The sequence below is a fragment of the Mchenga conophoros genome, linkage group LG8, assembly GCF_057382185.1.
Source record: "Mchenga conophoros isolate Kocher_MC1m ecotype Shallow Benthic linkage group LG8, M_conophoros_male_GT1.1, whole genome shotgun sequence".
NCBI lineage: Eukaryota > Metazoa > Chordata > Actinopteri > Cichliformes > Cichlidae > Mchenga > Mchenga conophoros.
In genome coordinates this window covers 2,469,773-2,487,229 of record NC_140533.1, presented here as the reverse complement: position 1 = coordinate 2,487,229, position 17,457 = coordinate 2,469,773, and the positions used below count along the sequence as shown (strand labels likewise).

Genomic DNA, 17,457 nt, shown 5'->3' with positions numbered 1-17,457 from the left:
TCAACCACTGTCAACTTGACAGATGTCCAGGTGTGCAACGTATCAGCTGTTTGTGCTGGGCTATGTCTTTAGAAATGTGAACAAAAAAATGAAGAAACCTCATAGTGGACATTAGAAGACTATCAAAAACAAACAGTCTGTGCTACTATGTGAATTCCATGAATTTAAGGCTTTCCTACTTGATAATCAGTTTTTGTTGTTTCCTTTGAAACCTTCGATTTGTTTCGAGGAGGAGAGCACGTGCTCTCCCAAGATTAAAAAAAAAAGACGGAGTTTTCATGAATGCACCTCTGTGCTGAAAACTGTTTCTGGACTGAGCAGCCTAAATAAACTGAACAGGCATATTCTGACTTGATCATTCCATCAGGTGAAAATTGCTTCTGGATATTTATAAGTTACACGCTGTTATGAATTCAACATGATCTCACAATGTTTGCAGGTCTGCAAACGCAGGTCTGTTACTAAAACACCAGTTTTAGTAACAAACTCTCAACTGCATACTTTTAAAAATGGGATTTTAACAGTAATGTAAAAACTAAAAGTTCTTCTGTAATTATTTTTATTAAAAGAGAAAACACATTAATGACATTCATTAAGATGTACAGACAGGCAGAGATGGGGGTTGGGGAAAATACAAAGACAGTGACTGTTTTTACAACAGCGTTCTGTAAAAACTTCCTGTCAGTGATTCCTGAAATACCATTTACAAGTGTTAAAGACAGCATAGAGAGGATACCTGGGCTGGGGTTTGGAAGTTGTTGGCCTTCTGTGGGGGGTCGGAGAACTGTTTGAACCTAATGTGTGACAAAAGAATCCACTGCCCTCTCTTACCTGTCTGTAAAAGCCCTGCAACAATTTATCAGAGATGCACAGAGCGCGGACGGAGAGAAAATAAAGGTGGTTCACAGCAGGCAACTTGCTGCATTTTAAAATGATGCGATCCATACATTATTAGTAAAACTACTCTTAAGAGATCTACGTAACATATTTAACAAATTGTGTTATTATTATTATGTTATTTATTTATTTAGTCGTTGTCAGGATTCCGACAGTTCTTTCCAATAAATTGTGGTTTATTCTCTACATTCAGGTTGAGGGTCATATGATGATGAAGCTTTGATTGCACAATCCCAAGAAAGATATGGAAAAGTATAAAATAAGTATCAGCTGTTAATAATCTCCTGATGGCAGAGTTGTTGTTATCTGTGGGCGCTGGAAACGCTGTTTGTATAATCGCTCATTAAGACCAGTTTGAACACTAATAACTGTTAATTCTGTCCTACCTGTAGCAGGTGGAGTTTTCCCACCTATAACTAAATAAATACATGATGCAGGTTGGACACTTATTTGTGGGACGTGTAGCATTTATTGACTGCAAAATTTTTGAACCAGAGTATTGACATGAATTGCAAAGGTGAAATACCAAGATTAGTGACAGACAGCTTGAATAAGCAGCCAGGACTGTGATCATTACCATTATGACTGTTCATTTATTGGGAAAGTTTAACTGGCGGGAATTACCAATAGTTTTAAGCACAGTGCCAGACCCTCGTGGTTCTCTCCTTCAGCAGCAGTTCACTGACCTTATTTAATCATCAGAAAAATTAAAATAAAGTGCCAAATATTTCTGGCAGACAGCACACACACATACATATTGTTGTGCAGTTGGGGCATGTTTAAATTAAAATTTAACACGAACTACTGCATTGATTTAGTAACTGAAAGGTCAGACACTTTTTTGAGGGACAGCCTTGCATTTGGAGTGTCCATTTCACAGGGTAATGTTATAAGAGGAGTCAGACAAATGTGATTTCACCAGTACTGCCAAACGTAACTATCTGTGATGGCGCTATGACTGTTCGTTTATTAGCAAAGCCAATGCATACAGTAACTGGCATGGCTGGAATGCCCACACATGTACAGTAGATGCTCTGGTCCCTCTCCTGCAGTACAGTAGTGTTTCACTGACACCTATAAATTTAGACCAGAGCCCGACATATTTCATCATTAAAAGCATCATTACATTGTTACTGCTGTCATGGTGCTCTCTGTCTGACCTTTTGTATCTCTAAAAATATACTTTTCTCTTACAGGACCAACCAATCATCAACTTCTGCTTAAAATGTGATTTTCATGTTTTAATTTAAAAAAGACATTGTCGTGCCATGCTTTCATGTCCAGTAACATTACTGAGGAATAACCCAAGAATGCAAGCATCACTTTTTGCTTTGTATCTTGCTTATTCCGTGTGCACAACCTCTGTAAATGAATGGACTTCCATTAGCACTGCGCCCCCTGGATGATGCACAAGACATTACACTGTTTTTTATAAATGCTGCTTGGGAGCGTTAACCTGTTCCTGTTCGCATTGTACACGTCACAGGCGGGGAATATCATTACAGTCACGGATCAACCGGCCATCAGGCAGGAATCCACCAGGTATCTGTCATTGTCCTGTCAGGAATGAGGTGGTTATTTTAAGTGGCTGTATCTGTACCTCACGTGTTTGAGGCTTGGCCAGATGTTGAGGAGGGTTGTTGTCCTAACCCAGAAAAGAATTCTGTGATCGTAGACATTTGGTGCTGCTGAGCTAACCAGTGAATTCCTTCTTTTTTGCCACTTCTAAAATTCTTCCAATCTCTCTCATATGTTTATTTTAGTTTTTCAACCTGAAGTCCTGTTTGGTAGCTTATTCACTCTTAATACTAACTTGGGCACTGCCGGTTTAGAAATTACAGAGAGTCCCTGTTATCACCAAATGCAAGTTTGCTACTCAAATCAATCCCTGGCTCCTCATATTTGGATGTTGACATGTTCCTGGGGGAGGATACTGAATCCTAGTTAAGTGTAAGCATGTATGTGTTTCTTAAATAAAGAATGTTAGATAAATAATGTGTGTGTGTGAGCGAGTTTGAAGTGGATTATTCAGAGTAGAAGAGCATTTATGCACCTTTAAAAATGGGGGAATCTGCATAAAATGGCTTTGAACAGTTAATGCAATACTTTTGTTAACCCCCTGCTTCAATTATATCATAATGATTGTTTGATTTAAAATCCACCATGTTGGTATACAGAGGCAAAACAACAAGACATATCATTGTATCATTGTGCAAAGCATTCTAACCTGACTGTAAGCCAAACAAGTAAACATGTTACAAAGAAGAAAAAGATGTACATACTTGGTGGTGTCTGCAGGCTGTGGTGTGAAGTTTCCTTCTGAGTCCATAGATGACTGTTTCTCCATCATGGCCATGTAGTTGGACTCCATATACTCTGGAGGAAGAGCTCCAGCCACAGCACTAAGACATGGCAGCGCCAGTTTAAATAGCTCCTGGTCGTACTGCTACATTACAACACATACACAGTATGTAAGTGTGTTGCTTCAGACATTATTGTGAACATTGAAGGCTGTCTGTTTATCATTTGTTTAAAGCAAATAAACTTGGGGAATATTCAGAATCTGTCATGAGGGTGAAGTGAGGGTTGAAATAGAGAATTCCAGGCACAGCAGATAAATTATGAGTTTTATTAAACAGTGTGTCCAAACAAAAGGCAGAAATCTATCCAGCGAAGATTAGAGAAACATAGGGAGAAGAGACGGGCAGGAGTGGGTATACTGGTCTCCCTTGCTCCCTGCCTCCTCTTTCCCAATGGGCTTTACTTGGAGGATGAGCGGGATGCTTCCCTGCACCTTTTGGTCCTGATTGGTGTTTTTTGCTAATGTGCATAATGAGAGGCCCAACATTCTTTTGGAATCATTGGGTGGTGTACGCACCATCTAGGGACTATCGTGTTGCTGGTAGTAGGCAATGACGGTATAACTTGGAGAAGAGTGAGTGGGAGTAACGGCCTTGTTATGCTTGTCCATAGAAGTGCGACCCGTGTGCATTCTTTGAGCTACCACTAGATGAGCCTCACCTTGTGGGACAGGGCATCAAATATTCCCCAGAACATTTTCCTAGAGAGGTGCAGCTCTTCATCTGACGCTACTCCAAAATTGCCCCAACCTCCAGCCAAACAGTAGTACTTCCAGCAACGCTCGTAGTGATTGGTCAACAGCTGAGAAGTCAAAAGCACATTAATTACCAGTCAATATATGACTGAAGCCAAATGAGTAAGTAAGGTGTTACTGTAATTCAATCATATTTTCCCATAACAACTTAATGCACTTAATCAGTAACAACATTAGTTACTAACCATACAATTATACTGTTATTTGTGCTTCACGGATTTTACAGTTTTTCCACAAAGGGCTAGTGCGCATATTTTATAAATCTAATGGTAATTTGGTGTGTGCATTTGTTTTTTTGCACTGGGTAAGAACATTTCTATGTTTCATCTGTGCGTTTTCAGTGGGAGAAACATCATCCAAGTGACGTCTTCAGTCTCAGCTGACTGTAGGTTTCCCCAACCTTATAAACATTTGCATAATGACTGAAACTAGCACCACTGAATGAACAATGACCAGTCAAGGAGGTCATTTACATGAAAAGGGAAAGACCATCTCTAAATCGAGGAGGGGGCCTAAGGGTACATCTCTGGCCATCTTACAATGCTGTGATTGCAGCCATTCCCAACTCTCTGTGAGAATTTGCATATTAAGGATCAAGGAACTGACCTCCCAGCCCATTGTCCCTTCAGTGGTGCTAGTTTCAGTCATTGTGCAAATGTACTGTTTATAATGTTGGGGAAACCTGCAGTCAGCTGTGCATGAAGATGAACTGAATCAACCTTTTGGCATATTGATGAATGTTCCCCACTGCATGTAAAAAGATACACACAGTTGAATGGTAATTATGTGTAATTATCTGAAGTTCAGTTCAGTTCTTTTTTATTTCAAACATATACATTCACCAGCGTTTCATGAAATCATTCCATGCAGTTGTTTGAAAAGGAGTAGGCAGAAGTATATACTTATTTAGCCCCACCCCCTCAGGTTTACATCCTCATCATCTAAATTTGAACAACAAAAACGTATACACCGCCTTCAACTTAGAACATAACATCACAAAAAATATTTTCTCATGTTCAACTAAAACTAAATTTAGATTTGCTAATTTGCAGAAGAAAATAAACATGAGTTTGACTGCTGTCTTGGGTTAATTGCATTTTCTTCATTCTTATACTTATTTAATATTTCTTTTTTGAGTTTTATTTTAAACTGGTTTATATCACTGCTGACCTTTATTTCTTCTTTTAACTCATTCCAGAATTTAACTCCCGCTATTGAAATAGACATCCTTTTCAATGTTGGTCTTACTCTTTGTAATTTTAAATACCTCCCTTCTCTTTCTAAGAACCATTTACTTATTTCGATTGGGAGCATCCCTTTCCTTGCCTTATATATTATTTGCACTGTTTTAAACTTCACCAGATCCTGGAATTTTATAGCTTGCGTCCTAATAAAGAGTGCGTTTGTGTGAGCCCTATACCCTAATGGCCCTTTTCTGCATTATGATTATAGTCTGAGTATTACTTTTATATGTATTTCCCCACACCTCTACACAATAACTCATGTATGGTAATAGCAAAGCACAAGTGCCTCAATTCTATGCTTTATATTAACTAAAATGCCATATAATCATTTAGTGTAGTATTTATATTCGTTTATATTTATATTCGTTTATATTCCACCACAAGCGGACACGGTCACCGCCTTATGCGAGCTGCATGAGGCACTCACACAGCACCAGACACAACACCGGGACGCTGCGCTTATTGTGACGGGGGACTTTAATAGCGCCAACCTCAAACGCGCAGCGCCGAACTTTTATCAACACATCACCTGCCCCACCAGGGGTGAAAGGACACTGGACCACTGCTACACTACGGTCAAGGACGGCTACAAGGCACAATCCCGCCCCCCGTTTGGCAAATCTGATCACGCCGCCATCTTCCTCATGCCAAAATACAAACAAAGGCTGAAACAGGAAGTTCCGGTTCAGAGGAAGGTCGCGCGCTGGACGGATCAATCGGTGGCCGCGTTACAGGACGCACTCGATGACGCAGACTGGGGCATGTTCAGAAACAGCTCCGACGATGACGTCAACGTGTTTACGGAAGCGGTTGTGGGATTCATCGGGAAACTAGCGGATGATACCGTGGAGACAAAGACTATCACAACGTTTCCCAACCAGAAGCCGTGGGTGGATAAAACCATCCGCGACGCTCTGAGATCCCGCACCGCTGCCTACAACACGGGAATCACGACGGGGGACATGGACCCGTACAAAGCCACGTCATATAACGTGCGGAGGGCGGTGAAAGAGGCGAAGCAGCGCTACGGGAGGAAACTAGAGTCACAACTCCAACAGAGTGACTCTAGGAGCCTGTGGCGGGGACTAAGGACAATAACGGACTATAAAGCACCAACAACCGGTATGACGAACGCGGCCGTGACTCTGGCAGACGAGCTGAACACTTTCTATGCTCGCTTCGAGGCTGCAGCTAAGGTCTCCAACAATGCTAGTGTTAGCGGCGCTAACGGCTGCAGACAGGAAGATACTGCCAGCACCGGAAACGTGCTCGTCATCTCCGAGCATGAAGTAAGGAGAGCCTTCAAGAGAGTGAACACCAGGAAAGCAGCAGGACCAGACGGCATCCCAGGTCGTATCCTAAGAGACTGCGCATACCAGCTAGCTCCTGTGTTCACTGAGATATTCAACATCTCTTTATCTCAGTCGGTGATCCCCACATGCTTCAAAGAGTCCATCATTGTTCCTGTCCCGAAGAAACCCCACCCTGCTTCTCTCAATGACTATCGCCCTGTAGCCCTCACCTCAGTAGTGATGAAGTGCTTTGAACGCCTGGTCAGAGACTTCATCATTTCTTCACTACCAGACACACTGGACCCACTACAGTTCGCTTACCGTCCAAATCGTTCCACAGACGATGCCATCTCTCATCTCCTCCACACATCACTCACTCACTTGGACACTAGAAGGGGGAATTATGTTAAAATGCTCTTCATAGACTACAGCTCTGCATTTAACACCATAATTCCCTCCACACTCACCACCAAGCTGGAGCATCTGGGACTCAGCTCATCTATGTGTCTGTGGATCTCCAACTTCCTAACTGGCAGACCACAGGCAGTAAGGATGGGCGGACATGTCTCAGCCTCCACCACTCTCAGCACTGGAGCCCCCCAGGGGTGTGTTCTGAGCCCCCTGCTGTACTCTTTGTACACATATGACTGTGTGGCCACTACCAGCTCCACCACCATCATCAAGTTTGCTGACGACACCGTCGTGGTGGGCCTGATCTCTGATAACAACGAGACGGCCTACCTGAAGGAGATTAGGAATCTGGAGAACTGGTGCCAGAGGAACAACCTCCTTCTAAACGTCAGTAAGACAAAGGAGCTGATAGTGGACTTCAGCACTAAGCAGGAGAGGAACTACCAGACCCCCGTCATCAACGAGTGCCCAGTGGAGAGAGTGGACAGCTTCAAATACCTCGGAGTTCACATCACGCAGGACCTGTCATGGTCCTGTCACATCAACACCGTGGTGAAAAAGGCCCGTCAGCGTCTCTACCACCTCAGACGCTTGAGAGACTTCCAACTGCCCTCCAAGGTGCTCAGGAACTTTTACTCGTGCACCATAGAGAGCATCCTGGCGGGAAACATCTTAACCTGGTTCGGGAACAGCACCATGCAGGACAGACGAGCTCTACAGAGGGTTGTGCGGTCAGCTGAGCGCACCATCCGCTCCGAGCTCCCTGACCTGCACTCAATCTACAGCAGGCGGTGCTGGACCAAGGCCAGGAAGATGGTGAAGGACCTCAGCCATCCCAACAACAGACTGTTCTCTCTGCTGAGGTCAGGAAAGCGATTCCGCTCCCTGAAGACCAACACAGAGAGACTGAGGAGGAGCTTCTTCCCGCAGGCGATACGGTCTCTCAATCACACCACCACACAGTACTGACCCACACATACAGTTCTTACACACACACTGGACTTTCTGGACTTTGGTTTTGCACAACACTGGTCACTATATTCTTCATTTCCAGTTAATACTTGTACAGCTGCTGTTATTGTGTATATATTTATTTATATTTAGATTTATTCATACATTCTTATATAGTTCTATATTGTGTATTTTGTTGTACAGTTATTTTATTTTCAACTTTCATTTATATATTTATCTTTATCTTATTCTTCCCAGTTAAATTTACCCTTCATTCTAATTTGTGTTGTACAGTTATTTCATTTTTAACCTTAATTTATATTTTATTCCTTCCTAGTTAAATTTACCCTTTTTAATTTTTCATATTTATTTCCTATCTTATTCATAGCCTTTTCCTTTTTTGTTCTCTTTAGGTCACGAGCAGTTGTCCAAGCATTTCACTACATATCGTACTGTGTATGACTGTGTACGTGACAAATAAAATTTGAATTTGATTTGAATTTATTAAGTGGACACGCCCTGAAAGTAGATAACAGGGAACCATCCTCTAGTGGAAAGTTACTGAAACATGGTTGTTTTGACTAGAATGAGAGAGCTGGTAATAATAATGGATTGCATTTATATAGCGCTTTTCGAGACCGTCAAAGCGCTTTACAATTCCACTATTCATTCACACACTGGTGGAGGCAGCTACAGGTGTAGCCACAGCTGCCCTGGGGCAGACTGACAGAAGCGAGGCTGCCATATCGCACCATCGGCCCATCTGGCCAACACCAGTAGGCGGTAGGTGAAGTGTCTTGCCCAAGGACACAACGACAAAGACAGACAGAGCTGGGGATCGAACCGGCAACCTTCCGGTTACAAGATGAGCTTCCCAACCCCCCTGAACCCCAAATAAATAATAATAAAACTGTTAAGTGTGCGTCACCATTTTGAGATCGGCGGCTGTAGGAGCCATATGAGTTGTTCCTTTTTTGATTAAGTGGGTTGGTTTAAATGGACTCACTGTATTGGTGCACGGGTGTGGGGCGTGTCTCATGGGTGTGGTAGATGATAAATGTGGTTGCACTCACCTCTTGATGTTGATGAGCAGAAAGGTAGGGTGAGCATGAGGCAAAACTTTCTGTTGAGCGCAGCTTGAATGATTTTGATGTATTTTAACTGTAACTTGATGGTTTATGTATATTTATGCACTAATTGATGCCATAGGCCAAGTTGTAGTTTGGCATAGTAGTTAGTGCAGTTCTTTGTGAGTAGCAGTTATTTGTTTGTGCAGTCTGTGCATTTGTTTAATAGTTACTCCCAGGTGCTGATTTGTATATTGGACAGTTGCACGTGGAATAAAAGGAGTAAATGGTACAGAAGTGTATTTTATGTGTCTATTGTTGCGCGTCATCTGTGTCCTCGTGTTTAGCCTGCCGTGGCCGTTGGTTGAGCCGCAACAGCGGCACTGTGTCATGCAGGACGCATCTCGCTTCTAGAAGTAATTTTGTGAGACAATAAAGTGTGAAAGGATCTACTGAGCAGTGTTTTGTCTTCCATCAGATGCCTCTGAGGAATCAAAAGAACGCGGTGAAGTGTTGATATTTAACACAATGCATCTTTGGCCATGTTATAGAGTACTGAAAATGTAATGTAATGAGTAGTAATTGCATTCTTAGGGGAGTAATTAAGTAGCATAACTATTAAAAACAAAAACTCACAAGTAAGATGTAATAGATTGCATTTTTAGACAACAACCTGAACACTGGTTCCTATACATGCAAACTTTGTTTCCGACTTTGTTTCTCACCTTCAGAGGCATCTTGGTGTGCTCATTAAGTAGAGGAACATCAAACACCAGCCTCCTGAGTAGGTGCTGCATCATTGAAGGCCTTAGCTTACTGTACATTAAGAGGATTCCATACGTTAGTGGACTGTACCATCGCTGATCAAGAATACAATCAAATACGATCTATAGCATGTGTTTTTAAAAAAGGGTAGACTAAATGCTAAATACTCATTAAAGGTTGACTCATATGTGCATGTATGTCTTCATCTTACCCACAAACAGCAAGCAGACACTCCTCTATGGAGTCCCTCTGAGCTTTGGTGAGGCAGCAGCCTTTGGACAGGCGATAAACCGTATGAAGCAGCGAGTCAATTAGTGAGGCGAACGGCTCCGTCCCCGCAAACAGCGGCGCACATTTAGTCAGGAGAGGCAGCACTGCTGTACACAGATACCTGTTGAGCGCCAGTGCCATGTCTGTGGCACTCAGAGCAACCTAACACAAAGAATAGAGAGAAACAATAACAACGTAATAGAGAAACTACATGTGTGGCATGTACATATGTTTTTATACCTCTGGGGGAATACTATACACAGTGAATAAAGTGCGTAGTTGTGCCAGTAAGAAACAATATCAAAGGCTAAGTGTCGTGTTCCCTGGGCCTTGGACCGATGGGCTTTGAGTTTTCTGGAGTTCTTCTGTTTTTTAGTAGTGATTAACTTTGTATTTTGGTTCTATTTTCTGTTGTGTTGACATTTATCCTTCTGTTGTTGGTTTCCTTGTTTATTGCTGTGTTTTTTGTGTGTGGTTCAGTCATGACTCCTTGTTAGTTTACCTTTTGTCAAATCTGTATTTCTGTTCCTGAAGAGAAAGAAATATACACACAGACAGAAACTTACGGTGTCCAGAGAGGCGGCAGACCTCAGGTCTGGTAAGAACCCAACCTCCAGAAGGTGGAGAAGAAAATTCTGGTCTTCTATACCATAGACACGGTCCAGGAACAGCACCATGGCTGCTTTGTGGTCTGGGCAGAAACCTGCTGACATGTCTGGCTCCACAACCAACCCATCTGTACATGCACGCAAACACAATTCAATTCTTGATTGCTGATATTACAGGATCAGTTACTGTTATTACTGGATTAGATGTCATCATGTCAGATGACTTTCTTACCTTTAGCCAGGTTAGGCATAGAGAATGAAATACTGATGACTCCCACCAAGTCTTCAATAGGAATAAGAGACCTCAAAATCGCTCTGATACGGATAGCTTCACCTTTACCAGCATGGATCAGCTAATAGAAAAGAGGTAGGGCTTAAGTGAGTGCACTATATACGTAAGGCTGCATGTAGGAGTTGTGCATTTTGAATCGCTGGTACTCCACTTGAAGGCCAGCCAGCACGGAGCCCGTAAGACCAGCGACAACTCTCACTATCAGTGACTCAATAATCCAAAATATTAAAACAAGCTCAGTCCCAAACCCCTCTTAGCTGGGAGCTATTGTCTGAGACATAGAGGATAAAGCTACGGGAATTCTTGCTTCCGGGCAATCTAAAAGTCTTTGTGCATGCAATATCTGCAAACAACAACTACTCAAAAGAGGCTTTGAAAACACATTCTGCTCACTAAAGAGACACGTCGAGCACACTTTTAATCTGTTTGTGAACACAGTCAGCTATTCAGACACGATGCAAATGAAGTCGGGAGAAAACTTCTCTCCTCAAACATTTCCTAAGGCATTTTCCAGTCAGGTGCTCTAATTGGAGATAGGACCCTGTATAAACAGGTCACTGACGAGGACGACAAAGACAAAACAGAGACAGCTGAACAAACACACGTGTGCAGTACAAAGTAACTCACATGCATCTCTGGAGCACAGCGGCCCAGCAGGTCAATGAGAGCAGAGTAGAAGGTCATGATGGCATTTCCCATGTGAATTGTATCATCTTCCTCTTCCCCTGGCATGTCACTGCTACACACAGAGACACACTCTCATATTAAATGCCCCTAAATACTTCAGACCATTTTCTTCTGACCTGTTATGCTCATTTCCCACTCTGTGCTTGTACTGTAGTTACTCATGAACTTAGTGACAGGATAATTGGTTCAGGCTGATGTTTGTCTGAAATTGTTCTTTTCTAAATGGAAAACACAGGAAGAGATAATCTGCTTGAACATTGTTAGTACTGGAAATACGACACGTAGTTTAGGAAGTTACCAAAAGGTGTGCCGAAGGAAAATAGTGCGCTCAAAGTCATATCCAACTGAACCCTGGGATTTTGTGGCAGGCATTCATAACTATTCAATATATACATCTGCACAACAAATTATAATTGCTATGAGTCAGCATTTTGTATGCCCTAATTTCCATCTTAAGAAAATCCCTTAACATTTAACAGGTTGTTGACAAGCCATCTAGACTTGTAGACTCATGTACAGACCTTTGTAAGGAATTTAGTCTACCAGGCAGACCAAATGCAAACAGTCAACATGATTGTGCTAGCGAGCGCTTCCTGTTAAAAGTGAGGTCTTTCTTGCCAGTGTCGCCAAGTGCTGCTTATAGGGAGTTATCTGACGGCTGGTACCTTGAGTGTCTGGAGATAACTGCTGCTATGAATGGGTGCTGTATAAATATAAAGGAAATGTAATTGATTCTTGCCTGTTCAGTCCAACTGATCAGTCCTGTTCTGTCAGTGTGAACTTTAATATGTATATGTAAGTAATCAGGTTAGAAGTGTTGTCATACAGTGCCTTGCTGCTCTCAGACATAGGAGACGGACCATCTCTGGAGGGATCCTGAGAGATCTTAATGGCCTCCTCCATTGCTGCCAACAACCCATCACCACCTTCACCTCGAAGAGCCGGGCCAAAACATTCTGGTCGACGAATAAGGAGCCTTACCACAACATTGGCATTCTCCTCCACACTTTCACCTGGCCACATAACAGGGACAAGTTGCTAAGTTTGTGGTTGCACATGATACAAACTCCAGTGGAAAATAAATGATCTGACTGCAGTCGTATGGTTACATTTTTACCATTGCAGAAGACAGCAAAGCGCAGGAAGTCAAGGTATCGTTCCCCCTCCACAGGGTTCCAGCCAATGTCAGGGTATCCCTTACGGACCAGCATCACACAGCTCTGCAGCCCACACCCAGCTAGATATTGTACCACCTGCAAAAATAAATTATTATTATTATTTTGGGTTGTTTGTTTCAAAAAGAAAAAATATAGCACAGTGGAAAGACACCTACAATTTAAATTTAATTAACAGAGATAGAACAAAGCACAAAGGGCTTCAGCAGTATGGGATAGAGATGGACCGATCCGATATTACGTATCGGTATCGGTCCGATACTGACGTAAATTACTGGATCGGATATCGGAGAGAAATAAAAAATGTAATCCGATCCATTAAATATCAAAAAAGCACCTCACAAAACTTGCGACATGGCGACTCGGCTCATAACCGTAGCACGTCGGAGCAGTGTGGTCACGTGATAGAGCCGCTGTGTGTGTTTGTAGCCTCGCTACCAAACCAGCATTTCATCTCCGAGGAAGTGATCCCAGAGAAGTAAAGCAAGTGTGTAAGTCCATCTCTGAATGTTTGTAAAGCATTCCAGCGTTAAGCTTAACAACCGATATATGGAGCGACTGCCTCTCTCTCTCTCCTGCTCCTACTTCAATCATGAAACTGATCACTGATCAGCTGATCGGCTTTTCTCTCTTGTTTGTTTTTGGCCCACTTCGTGCCAGAAAGAGGAAACCAGCGGCTGAACAACAGCAGCACGTTTAGGGCATGAACAGGGAAAAGGGGCACAAAGACATACTTTTCTTTCTTATTCTCATTTAAAATGTCGAGCTTTTAATAAATAATTATCCGAATATTAAACCCAAAGTTTTAATCTGATGTAAAACGTATAGAAGTCCATTACTGTATATAGTAACTGTTAAGTTTAATATACCCTAGTAAGCTATAGCACTTTTTCCTTTGGGAAGATACCATCTGTGCAGTCTGCAGTTCTGTAGAAGAAAGATGTTGCTGGGAGTTTGCAACCCTAATAGTCAGGTTGCTTAATATTTCTGCTAAGTTCTCTTTAAAACACCAGAACAGGGAGGATGGAGCAGGTTTAAGTTTATTAGATTGATCAGTTTTGCTGATCTATGAAATATTTTGGGTGCAGTGTGTTCTTTACATACAGGTGTAACAGAATAGCTTTAGTGTTGTTGTTTATTTAAACTTGAGTATGAACTTATCAAAATGCAGCAAGATATTAAAAAACAGTTTTATTGATTAAAACACACTATATCGGATTCATATCGGTATCGGCAGATATCCAAATTTATGATGTCGGTATCGGTATCGGACATAAAAAAGTGGTATCCCTAGTATGGGATGCCCGACCCGTTGCCATGGGACATAAACTGTGCCCATAGCTAGAGCTTGGTTCACATGACCGGCAGCGGGGACGGATCTACTGTGGTGGCATGTGCCACCTTAAAATAATCTCAGCGTGTAGCTTTCTGGATTTTATACTAATACATTTGTTTCCGGTGTCACCAATTCATAGCCTTTACAGACTATACGGGAATAATGGAAAATCTCAATTTGGCGGCCTGAAGATTTGCTTTGTGCAGGTGATGCTGTAGCCCAGCCACAGTCAGATAAAAGTAGAAACCTTTGGTCAGAATTACTACTCCTGTGGTGTAATGTACTGTAAACTCTAAAGCAAAATTCTAATAAGATGACTGTATAAAAAGTTATTGTTGTGTTGAAAGCCAAATACATTTGATTCTTGTTATTTATTCATTTTTGTTTAACAGTTGTTATTTTCTGACCTTGATGGACAATTTCATTTTTAACCAATGGGAATTGTTCTCCAGCCTTTAACCGTTTTCCGTTTGGTTACGCTGGTAAGGCTGATAACTAAATATGAGGAACATTGTTGCTGTTGAAAAAGAGGTTGAAAAGCGAGACGTCTGTTTTGTTAACTGCTAGATCTGGAGACCTGAAGCTGTTTCTTGTAAATGCAAAGTGCTTTGCACTGGCGAGTAGACTTTACAGTTGCCGCTGCTAACCAACATGCTGAAATGTTAACCCCGCTAACTGCTGCTATATAAACTCGTACTCTCTTTTTTCTAAGTGGTTTTAGCTTGGAAGCTGAGTACATATTTGCATCTACATGTTTTAAAGTAGTGTTTCTGCTAACCACTGCTATTATCAATTTGTATAATGAATGGGGTATAGTGAGACTGCTGTCTTAAAGGAGCAGTATGAATAAGACCTATGGAACTGATTAAGTTAATTTCATGATTGGTAAGGAATCAGATTAATATGCATTATAAAATATTTGATTTTGATAGCTGTGCACCAAATTTAAAACAGAACTTGAATTTACAAAGGAATACAGAACCGATTTGGGGATGAAGTTTAAGCCTCATTTTGTACATGCTTTCTTCCTTAAGCAGACATGTTTATGTATAATTGTCAGCGTGCATGTGAAGTAACTCTGAGCTCTGTGGCATATTCAAAGGTGTAGGGAGATGCTGGAGAAGGTTATACATGGAGCCAAGGCTCACCATCTACTTTTGTAACTTTCTCTGAGGCAACAAGAACTTAACAGACCCTAATCTTCATAAGATGGCAGCTCGCACCCTCGCCAGATTCCCCTTGCACCCTGGATACCACCCGTTTGACCCGCTGCCCTGTGGTCGACACCTCAGGTCAATCAAGTCATATCTTCTTCCCCAGACTGTATTTTATTCCACCACAGTTGGTACAATTTTGTTGTACATGTGCTGTGACAGTAACAGGCTCTTCTATTCTATAGGCTAAAGTGACCTCAGAATATCTAATACAATTTACGGTTTTCCTTTTGTGTGTGTCTAAGTCTTTGTCAGCCTCACCTTCTCCAGGTCTGGCTCTCTTAAAGCAAGGGCAAGCTCATTATTATCCATGACTGATGCTGCAGCCACATCCAGAGGAGTGGATCCTCGCATAGATGGAGATGCTGAGAAGAGGAAAAGACATATGTAAAGTGTATGCAACTATACAAACTTTCACAATAGACAGTCATTTGCTCCAAAGCAACAAACATCCCAGAGCTAGAGAGGGTAGTCTGTCAATCCAAAAGTCAGTGGCAATCTGGGAGGTAGAGCAGGTCACCTACTAATCAGGAGCTTGGTGGTTCAACCCCCATCTGCTCTAGTCTTCATGCCAAATATCCTTGGGCAAGATACTAACCCCCAGTTGCTTTACGATGCAGCCATCAGAGCGTGAATGTTAGATGGAAAGCATAAAAAAGTGCTTGTGCAAATGGGTGAATGAGGCAAGTTGTGCTCAGAGTAGAAAAGTGCTTTATCAGAACCAGTCCATTTACCATTTACTTAATCCCCGAATGTGTGTTAGTGTGAATGCGTAAATGTGTATTCTAAAGTGCTTTGAGTGAGTAGACAAGATTTATATAAATATACACTGCAAAAACTCAAAATCTTAATATATTCTAGTCAAAATATCTCATCACACTTAAATAAGACACAATCAATTACAGAGTAACATTTCAGTGAGATAGAAGAACTTGTTTTTAGACAGTGCATGTTGGATCTGGAGAATTTTCACTTGTTCCATTGGCAGATTTTTTCACTTATTTCAAGCAAAAATATCTCGTATTAAGATGTCCAAGCTGTGAGCTGGTCCCACAGAAGAGGGGCCTGAAAACTGAAGGCTCTGCCTCCCATTCTACTTTTAAATACTCTAGGAACAACAAGTAAGCTTTGTTCCCATACTTGAAACAAACTGTCAAGTTTCATAGCTAATGCATTCATACCATAAATACTGGTGGAGGACTGTGTTCAAGTCCTCCACCAGTATGTCAATGTTCATTTTTCACCCTGACAGAGAGCGCCAAAACGGCACCAAGTGCATGTCTCATCATTGCTCTTGGGGACTTTAACAAAGCCAATCTGAGCCATGAGCTTCCAAAATATAAGCAGTATATTAAATGCCCGACCAGAGAGGAGAGGACATTAGACCACTGTTACAGCACGATCAGCGGGGCCTATCGCGCGGTGCCCCGCGCTTCACTCGGTCTTTCTGACCACGTCATGATCCACCTAATCCCCGCGTACAGACCGAGGCTGAAGCTCTCCAAACCTGTCGTGAGGACTAAAAAACTGTGGAGCAACGAGGCTGTGGAGGAGCTTCGCACGTGTTTGGAGTCTACAGACTGGGACACATTGAAGGCTGCTTCTAACAGCTTGGACGAGTCTACGGACACTGTCACCTCCTATATCCACTTCTGTGAGGACAGCATTGTGCCATCACGCACCAGGGTGAGTTATAACAATGACAAACCCTGGTTTACTCCTAAACTCAAAAAGCTGTGGCTGGAAAAGAGAAAGGCGTTCAGAAGCGGAGACAGGGACTGCTACAGAGAGGCCAAGTACAGGTTCACTAAAGAAGTGGACATTGCTAAACATCAGCACTCTGAGAAGATGCAGCAGCAGATCTCAGAGAATGACTCGGCCTCTGTGTGGAAAGGTTTTAGGAATATCACCAACTACAAGCCTAAAACCCCCCACTCCACTGATGACTTGCTCTTAGCCAACACCCTTAACAACTTCTACTGTCGTTTTGACGAGCCATCAGGCAGCCTTCACACCTCCAACGGCCCCAACAATAGAGACACTTTGGACACTCATTCCCCCACCTCTCCCCCCTCCATAGAGCCATCACCACCTTCAAACACTTCACCTACAACACCCCCCTCCTCACCCCAC

General features: G+C 42.3%; 1 protein-coding gene across 6 annotated transcripts in view; it reads right to left on the bottom strand.

Annotated features, from left to right (window-relative positions):
* Positions 1 to 17,457, bottom strand: part of LOC146567902 (ryanodine receptor 2-like) — a 327,426-nt gene that overhangs the window by 141,962 nt on the left and 168,007 nt on the right. For 4 of the 6 annotated variants that reach the window (XM_085283596.1, XM_085283600.1, XM_085283598.1 and 1 more), the window contains exons 47-56: positions 15,586 to 15,689; positions 12,717 to 12,852; positions 12,426 to 12,612; positions 11,540 to 11,651; positions 10,853 to 10,973; positions 10,579 to 10,748; positions 9,954 to 10,174; positions 9,703 to 9,793; positions 3,919 to 4,059; positions 3,180 to 3,343 (exon numbers count right to left, since the gene is read on the bottom strand). In XM_085283596.1, the coding sequence (XP_085139722.1) occupies positions 3,180 to 3,343; positions 3,919 to 4,059; positions 9,703 to 9,793; positions 9,954 to 10,174; positions 10,579 to 10,748; positions 10,853 to 10,973; positions 11,540 to 11,651; positions 12,426 to 12,612; positions 12,717 to 12,852; positions 15,586 to 15,689 (1,447 nt within the window). The remainder of the gene's footprint in view (positions 1 to 3,179; positions 3,344 to 3,918; positions 4,060 to 9,702; positions 9,794 to 9,953; positions 10,175 to 10,578; positions 10,749 to 10,852; positions 10,974 to 11,539; positions 11,652 to 12,425; positions 12,613 to 12,716; positions 12,853 to 15,585; positions 15,690 to 17,457) is intronic. The other 2 variants (XM_085283597.1, XM_085283601.1) reach the window with 1 other exon arrangement.